General features: G+C 32.6%; 1 protein-coding gene across 1 annotated transcript in view; it reads right to left on the bottom strand.

The window, feature by feature from the left end:
* Window positions 1–10: 10 nt before the first annotated feature.
* Window positions 11–10,000, bottom strand: part of LOC137617671 (uncharacterized) — a 182,296-nt gene continuing 172,306 nt past the window's right edge. Inside the window, exons 3-5 of the mRNA XM_068347671.1 lie at window positions 3,810–3,949; window positions 2,126–2,175; window positions 11–169 (exon numbers count right to left, since the gene is read on the bottom strand). Of these exons, the coding sequence (XP_068203772.1) occupies window positions 11–169; window positions 2,126–2,175; window positions 3,810–3,949 (349 nt within the window). The remainder of the gene's footprint in view (window positions 170–2,125; window positions 2,176–3,809; window positions 3,950–10,000) is intronic.

The following is a 10,000-nucleotide window of genomic DNA, read 5'->3' as shown; positions in this document are numbered from 1 at the left end:
TGGTATTCCGTTAATCCACCACAGAATTCTCATCTCTGTTATCCCAAGCTTTGCTTCCTCTTTTCGTCTTACTGCCATCTGGAGTTCCGTAAATATAAGCAATTGATAACAAAATTGATACGCTAGTGGCATTTAGGTTCCCAAGAGTATAGAAGAAAAAAGGAAGGAACTGAAATTCAATACTTTAATTAGGTTTCATTGGCAATTATCACCAGCCTTGAAGTTAAGTGAGTAATTGGAGCATCTTAAGTGAGTTTTTTTAATGTTACAGATAAGTTATTTTTGGTTCTATGAGACAAATGAAAATTAAGAGGCTCAAGAGGTCATATAACTTAGGAAAGCTTTTATTCAACTGTGGAGATATATGTACTCCAAAATGAGGAATGAATATCAATTTCTTGCATTTCTTAAACCAAAAAAACAAAAAGAGCAATCATCTCTCTCTCTCTCTCTCTCTCTCTCTCTCTCTCTCTCTCTCTCTCTCTCTCTCTCTCTCTCTCTCAAATATGACTTCATAAAGTCCTCACCTTAGTTTTAACATTTTTTACTTTCATTTCCCAGGTAATATAAAAGGCCAAGATATTTCGAATATCGATCATTCTTAAGGAAATAATAGTAACCTTTATCCTTATCCTTCCCCCCCCCCCCAAAAAAAAAAGGGACTTTTTCCGAACGTTGACGAGGCGAAGTCGGTACTCTTACATTTTTTATAAGTAAATTGTATTCTGCAAGAATACTATTTTGATGTTTTTCTTACTTTCCTCTTCAAGTCCCAACGACACCCCATGCAATATTTCAACTTTTCCTGAAATTATATATATATATATATATATGTTTGACCTACTTGATGAAAACCTACTGAAGTTTGCTGGAAATATTGACTAAATAAAAGTATGTATTCTTTGAAAAGGTCTTTAAGTTATTTTGTATAGATTTTCGTAAAGCTTCCCGTGCCATTTATGTACACGAAAATATTCATATGTACACTCATACACATATACAAATACATAGGAAAGAAGAACAAAAACCATAAATGATAGATGTCCTTTACCTCTGACGGACATCTTTATGAGCGCTTACTTTTATATTCATGAATCGTAAGGGTAGACATCAAACGTTGGGTGACAATAATGTAAAAATGGTTGCGGTCATATATAAAACGGGTGTTTTAGCAGCCTATAACATGCCTCCCTTCGTTGAAAGGTCGTCTCTAAGAAATTATTTTTCGGCAAAAAAAAAAAAAAAAAATAAAAATAAAAAAAAAGGAAAAAAAAATCGCTTCGAGACGAAAAGTACTGGTAGTGTAGGAGATAACAGAACAATCCTACAAATGGTGATACAAGCTTCGACTTTGCGCACTTGGTCTCCAGGTCATAGTAATGAAATCTGGGCCGCAATATTAGAGGCCAGAACTTGACATATTTGTAGTTATCCAAGTTGCATGATCTAGATATGGATTCCTATGATTTCAAGGCTACATAATTAGATTTTAATGTTTATAAAGCACATTGACATTCTCCCCAAGAATTTACATAATATAAAGTAAACTGCTATATGATTTTACTGTTTTTAAAACACACTAACACATCATTCCTAACTAAGTTTTTCATCGTAGATTCATGGTGAACCTCGTTGACTCGCGAGCTAAACTAGACGAGGGTAACACAGTTCTTTGTGAGGAGTATGTCTAGTTTCAAAACTTTGAACGAAGTGAAGTTGATGAAATCTTTGAAGGAGGCGCATTGGTGACACTACTGCTGTGAAAATCAGAATGGGGTTCTGTGTTAGCTGAGTAGGAAATATATGCTGACATTATACTGCAATAACCTACTGGTATCCTAAATTGACAAAGTGTACCAGCACAGCAGAGCTGTGGCAAGGATAGAGGGGTTTTAGTAATATGGATTGTGTACATATCGCACAGGACTTAAGTTTAGCTGTAAAAAAATTAAGAAAATATAGAAGCAATCGCATATGATTAAGGAAGTTAGAAACACCAACCAAAAAAGTTATTTGATATACTAGAAAGGCTTTGGAAGTTAGATGTAAAAGAATGCAAACTATGCTGTCTGTGAACGAGGTAATGCCGATTAACTTTCTGCAGATTGCACCGCTTTACACCTACGCTTTTAGCAGTGACCCCACAATCATATTGCGGAGAGAGCAACGAGGAACCTGGAAGGGGAATAAGGACTTATGACAATGAATGATTGGAATAAGGGTAGGGCACAGTGCAAGAACCTAGTTTTATCCCATACAGGAAAGTGCCTTTTATACACGTATAATGTAATAAAAAGATAAAAATTCGGTCCTGGACATCATACTGACAGTGCATGCAAGTTTTACTGGAAAACTGTAGAATACTGGTTGGACCAACTGTCTTCTATGTCAGCAGGTTAAGAAAGGAGATCTAAAGTCCGCTAATCCAATCCTGCCAGAAGAGTGATCGATGGATGTATGAACTTGACAAAGAATATTCATCTGTTTTATTCACTGAATGCACTCCAAAATATGAGTACACTTTTCGAAAAAACTTACAGGAGCAAAAAATCTTAGAAAGGGCTCAAAATGGACATGCTATGAGGGATTTTTCGTATTTCCATTATCTCTGTTTTTTCCCACTAATATATATATATATATATATATATATATATATATATATGTATATATATATATATACACATATATATATACAGTTTATACATATATAAATATATATATATATATATATATATATATATATATATATGCATATATATACAGTTTATACATATATATATATATATATATATATATATATATATATATATATATATATATATATATATGTATATATATATACATATATATATATATATATATATATATATGTATATATATATACTGTATATATAGTTACATAGATAAAAATAGGTTAAATATAAAATACTATTTTTAATCTTTATTTATGTCAAATAAATTCTATAATATGTTTTCCATAATTTGCAATGCAGATATTAATGCATTTTACAAAATTTTCATTGATGATTCAATAAAATTGTGTTGCCCTCAATTTTGGCACATTTGTCCCTAGTTCGGTGAGTCAAGTGTGCTAAGTATATGTACACTTTCTCTTTTACCATACCCCAGAAAAAGAAATCAAGAGGGCTAAAATCAGATCACTCCACATGACCACGTCATCCAATCCAATTAGGGAAATTCATAGTTAACCAATCTCTTACCTTCGCAGCATCATACACAGAGAGCCATCCTATTGGAAACATTCAGGAATTCCATCACCAAGACTTTCAAGCTGGGACACCAGCTGATCTTTAGGCATCATGAGATACGTGTCCCCAGTCACATGCTCCTCAAAAAAAAAAAAAAAAACAAGTTCCAAGTGCATGAGTTTTCCAAAATCCACACAAATCCATAACTTTTTGTGCTCCCTGTTGTTTGGAATAACCAACATTTTGTCTGTTGACCTCACCATTCACATAAAAGATAGCTTCATCGGTAGACAGAACATAGTCTTTTGTGAAACGAATATTGTTATTTAGTTTTGTTGAAAACCATTAACATATCTCAGTTCGTGTATCAGGGTCATCCTTTCTTAAGTGATGCAGGATTTGTAACTTGTAAGGATAAAACTTATGATGTTTTATGATTCTACTGACGGTTGATTTTTGAAAACCCAACTCATTAGGTATCCGGCAGATGGATTTTTTTTATCTTGCTATAACAATTTCTCTGGATTTAGTTGGTTTTCTTGGTCGCCCAGAACGCGGATTATCCACGATGCTGCCTGTTTCCTTAAATTTCCTAATCACTTTCGCCACTGTGGAAAAACCAATTGGAATGCTCCTCGGTAAAGCGCATTAAATTCATCTGCTGTCTTTCTATAAGACCATATTTCACGTCCACTGAGAAGTACCAGTTCAACTCTTCCTTCTTTCGACAAAGCCATAATCTGGAAATAAAAACGAAAATATATTAGTTTCACTGCAGATAAAAAAAAAATCCAATTATCCAATGTCTCCAGACTTTATGGACACCCTGTATATGTATGGTGGTCCGAAAGTTCCACCCACGAAAATTCATCCCAGAAAATTTCACTCATGGAAAATTTCACGCTTCGAAAATAAGATTTCAAATGGTACCTAATAAACAAGAGACCACCTACAGGATTTTGAAATATTTTTGCAAAAAGCCTTCACATCAGGATATTTATTTCATTTAGGTCAGTGCTGCTGACGTAAGATTTATGAAATAGGTAAGAAGATTCAGTATAAAACTGACCCTTCGTATGCATTGAAAGTTAAATGTTTTGGTGTTTTGGTATTTTTCCCCATCCATGATGTTGTGGATAATTTTTAACTTCTTTCTGTTGATGAAGAAATACTTACAGATTTTATTTCTTATTTTGAACGCGCTTATATTGGTGTTCAACGTGGAAGAGGGGAACGGAGACGAAGTTGAACGTCTTTTCCCCATCTAATTGTGGAATGAACATACATTTACTCCATATGACGTACCGAGGACGAACCATCTTGTGGAAGGTTTTAGGCTATAAGAGAGTCACTAACAAGTATCCATCCAAATTTGTGGGCGCTTTGCTCTTCACTCCAAAGATAGGAGGCTCGTACCCAAACTAAAATTATTCATTCAAGACGAGGAGATGCGGCTCAGAAAAGAAACAAATACAAGTCTATAAATGATACACTGATGAATCTAATAGAAAATCATGAGCCATCGTGCATTATTTTTAAAAGGTACAGTATAGCATATAACTTGCTTGGTTAAATAAAATTTTGTTTGCGTCTGTTTATATTATAGTCTGATATAGGTTGAATTAAGGACTGATTTCAACTACTCAAAACGCATTAAAATATTTAAATATAATTCTATGTGTTTTTATATTTTCAACAGATTCAAAGATTAAAAATTGTTTTTGTTTATACTATTTGTATTTCTATTTCCCATATTATATTAATCTATAAACGATAATGTTCAATTCATTCTCAATTTCAGTATTAAGCATACATGTAAGAAATAAGTTTCATTAGATATAATGAATAAATAAATAAAACAAAATAATATTTATAACATAAATATTTTGTGGTTGGATTTCACATGGGTAAAATTTTCGTGGGTGGAAATTTTTTAGAGGAATTTTCGTGCGGGGAAATTTCACATGGGTAAAATTTTCGTGGGGGTAATTTTACATGGGAGGAATTTTCTGGGAGGAATTTTACTGGGGGAAATTTACATGGTTCTTAGACACACACACACACACACACACACACACACACATATATATATATATATATATATATATATATATATATATATATATATATATATATATGTGTGTGTGTGTGTGTGTGTGTGTGTTGGGGGTGTGTCGGGGGTGTGTGTGTGTGTGTGTTTTGAAAAGGTTCCGCAATGATTAAGCTGGTACACAAATGTGTTTTTGTAACTTATACAGCAGGCTTTAAAGATTTCGTTCAGCATATGTAGAATAGGCCACAAATTATGGACGTAAGCTCTATAGCCTGCTGTGGAACTTCCAAAATTGCACATATTTATTTATACTTGTTTTTTTTTATAATTTCAGAACGTTTTCAGCATAACACGAACGTACTAGTACTTATTTACATCACACCAACATTCACACTCGAAAACGCGCTCGTGCACGCAATATCCTCTGATGTAGGGAGCTATAGAAGTTCCTATTTTATTTTGCTGACCAATATCAGCAGTGCCCCAACCCCTTTCAATCTGGAGAGAAGGGTTAAAGGGAAAGGAGGTGGAAGATACGAAATGCATGAAAGTGACATTACCCAACCTCTTTGCTAAGCTTGGAATGGATGAAAGGCCTCCTAAAATAGGTCTTTGATTCGGCCAGTTCAACGACAAAGGATATCAAATTTCCGCACAACGCAGTTTAATTATCTCGCCAAGGTCACTCGGCAGTGACCTTACTTCCCCTCTACTGTCCCATCCTCTCATTTGACCCTACTCTCCGAACTCCCCTCTCAACATTCCCCTTCTCCTTGGATTCTGGCTGTTGCTCACAGATACGGGAAATTGCAATGACAATATCTGGAAGGCGGGACGCTTGTTAATTTCTTACTAATGAATCCCTCGAGACTAATTATTCTCTTCTTTCATCAAATTGACGGACGTAGTTTCATATTCATAAATCTCATATAATAAGGTAAAAAAAATATATACGACAATGAAACGCTTGATATGAGAGGGATCTTATTAAAACTGAATCCCTTCCTAATTTGATATAAATGGAATTTAAACAAGCAATGTTGTAATCCTTTGTGAAGAAATATGTATTCAAAATATGAATTTGATGTCATGACAATTTAAGATATTACTTATAGAAAATATAGAGTTAATGTATAACTTGATTAACTATTATGGTTTTGGAAAGGATATGGTCCATGCAAGAAGATTAATATTCTTTTGTAAAATTTGAATCACATAATTTCAAATTAAAAGTATAGTTTCATTGTAAGTGGCAGATATAAACGTCACTTATTCAGGAATATCATTCAATAATATAGAAAAATTATAATGCTTTATATATATATATATATATATATATATATATATATATATGTATATATATATATATATATATATATATATATATATATATATATATATATTTACTTGTCACCGATACACGTGACTTTAATAGATGTAAATGTCAACCACAAATTGGATTTAATATCGAATTCAATCATAGGAATATATATCCAATAAAAATTCTTTTATGATGTCTTTTTTGATTACAACTAATAATAATCTGTTGTTTCAATTGGGCCTGATAATACCTTCTTTCCTGTCTAGCAACATATTTAGGATATTTGTAATGTTATTTTGATTATTTAAAGTAACTCTACTTTTGAACAGTTTTCAATTCTTGTAACCTTGTGCCATTTCATAAAACTGAATCAACGTTGATTGTTACCATGGCTATGTCTGTTAAATTTTGAACACTACCTGGATTTTCTGTCATGATAGATTCTTGCTCAATGTTTATCTGCTGACTATACCTTCGACTAGCGTTATGAGTATTAGGATTATTTTCATACCCTTCCATCAATTTTTGGGAAGACCAGGGGTCAGTTTTAATAACTTTTTGGTGAATCCAGTGCACAAATTTTATATACTTATTATTCCCATTCACAGTGTGATATTTATCACATTTTATATCATGAATACTCTATATGGACCAGCAAACTTAGGAGAGACCTTTTCAATAGGACCTTCCTGTACATGGATCAGTATATACTGTATATACATGTGAACCTTTTTCAATTGATAGTGCAACAGCCCTCAAGTTATAATAATTCTTATATATATATATATATATACATATATATATATATATATATATATATATATATATATATATATATATATATATATATATATATATATTATCAGTGTAGAAACTGACAACCAGTAATATACATGTAGAAAGATGGGTATATATATATATATATATATATATATATATATATATATATATATGAGTGTACATGTGTTCAGTTAGTTCTTTATGCATGTTGCATAAAATTGTTCCTATTTCTGACCATGCTTTGCAGTCAGATCTTTCCATATTGTACCATCCTCTAAGTAGTACTAGGTATGCAATTAGTTCTCACAGTAATGCCTTTATCATAATAAGGCTTAATACTTCACAGTATTCTAGGGGGTTTATTCCAGATGTGGCTAAGTTGTGGAATGATTTTCCTAATAGTGCAGGGAATGTTATTATGTTGAACTGTCTGACATAAATCTGACATATGACATGTATTTTGACGTTGTTACTGATATGAAGTATTCTATAATCAGTACTATCATATAGCTGTTTCATTTCCTTATTTTCTTTCCTCAGTGGACTATTCTTCCCTGTTAGAGCCCTTGCCCTTGGCCTTATAGCCTTCTGCTTTTTGACATAGGGTCGTTTATTTTCTATTATTAATAATAATATATGTACTGTACATACAGTCATATATATATAATATATATATATATATATATATATATATATATATATATATATATATATATATACAGAGAGAGAGAGAGAGAGAGAGAGAGAGAGAGAGAGAGAGTCTAAAGAAAAATGTGTGCATATATATACGTGTATAAATTTTTTTTATATAAGAACAGAGAGAGAGAGAGAGAGAGAGAGAGAGAGAGAGAGAGAGAGAGAGAGAGAGAGAGAGAGAGAGACTAAAGGAAAATGACCAGAGAAGAGTATCCGGTCTAGTTAAAATTCTCACAGGAGGTCCTACTTAATGTGACAAGTTGTGTAAGAGTCGTGTCCTGAATACTGGGTGGTCTCTCCCTCTTTCTCCCTCCCACATGGGCGTCGTGTGGGAGGGAGTAGTCGTCTTGGCACAATCGCTCCACAAATATATGCAAAAGATTTAAAATCGTCTGGAGAAAATGTAGATTTGGTCACCATCGCCTTCGTTTCCGTCTGTAGCCTACCATTTGGTATATTTGCCTTTTCTTTATAAAAACAAAAAACAAAAAACTTTATTTTGTAATATTCAGTGACTGTTACATTTACGAATACTGCAGAAAATATGGTATGCTACTAGATCATCTGTTTTAAAAAAAAACATAAATATACATAAATGTATATATATATATATATATATATATATACATAAATGTATATATATATATATATATATACATAAATGTATATATATATATATATATATATATATATATATATATATATATATCAAATAAGCCATATATATTAATACATTAAAGTCTGGATTCTCTTAACGACCTCGGGATCAGAGCCCCAGGCGGAATCACCCAAAGACTATAGTATCAGACCGGCCGGGATTTGAACCCTGGTCCAGGATACCTGTATGCCAATGACCATACCACTCAGCTGAGTGGTATGGTCACTAGCATAGTGGTATGGTCACTGGCATACAGGTATCCTTGACCAGGGTTCAAATCGGATACCTGTATGCCAGTAACCATACCACTCAGCTGAGTGGTATGGTCACTGGCATAGTGGTATGGTCACTGGCATAGTGGTATAGTCAATGGCATACAGGTATCCTGGACCAGGGTTCAAATCCCGGCCGGTCGGATACTATAGTCTTTGGGTGATTCCGCCTGGGGCTCTGATCCCGAGGTCGTTAAGAGAATCCAGACTTTAATGTATTAATATATATGGCTTATTTGAAATATGAAAAACACGTTTAAATGTGCAAAAATTTATCATACATATATATATATATATATATATATATATATATATATATATATATATATATATATATGTATATATATATATATGATATATACTTCAAATGGGCTATCTGTTATGCGTTCTAGTTTTGTTATTATATGATAATCACCAAATTACTTTTTCCTTTTCCTCACTGTGCGGTTTTACCCTGTTGGAGCCTTTGAGTTTATAGCATCCTGCTTTTCCAACTAGGGTTGTAGCTTAGATCGCAATAATAATAATAAAATGAAGATATGCTTTAATCAGCTACGAAATATTAAAAAAAAACGTTGACAATGAAAATTTTCCTAACAAATCAGTAGTCTAATGCCTGTGATAAATTAAGAAAAAAAAAAATCTTTTTCAAGTCAGTACAGAAAGATATTACTTTAGTTTCTTACCGACATCTTTACGAAATCCAGGCACCGGTTAATATGCCTTGAAACCTGAATATCTGGACTTATATAATACTCATATTTATCAGGTAATGAGAGCGTTTCCTCAACAGTTGGGTTTTATCAAGTTTGAAATCATTCTTTAAACGTAAAGGATCTCCAATGAATTTTATAAAAGCGGGAAATATAAGTTCGTTTAACCTCCTGCTAAACAATCCATAAGAAGAAAAGATTATTAACATCTTGACAAATATTATTAATTATATATGAACATACTGTACATGCCCGAACAAAAGTTATTCTAAACAATTCTCCTCTTACACCGGAGTTT

Source organism: Palaemon carinicauda, chromosome 23 (assembly GCF_036898095.1).
Source record: "Palaemon carinicauda isolate YSFRI2023 chromosome 23, ASM3689809v2, whole genome shotgun sequence".
NCBI lineage: Eukaryota > Metazoa > Arthropoda > Malacostraca > Decapoda > Palaemonidae > Palaemon > Palaemon carinicauda.
The sequence above is the reverse complement of the archived record's forward strand: the minus strand, read 5'-3'. Positions and strand labels throughout refer to the sequence as shown.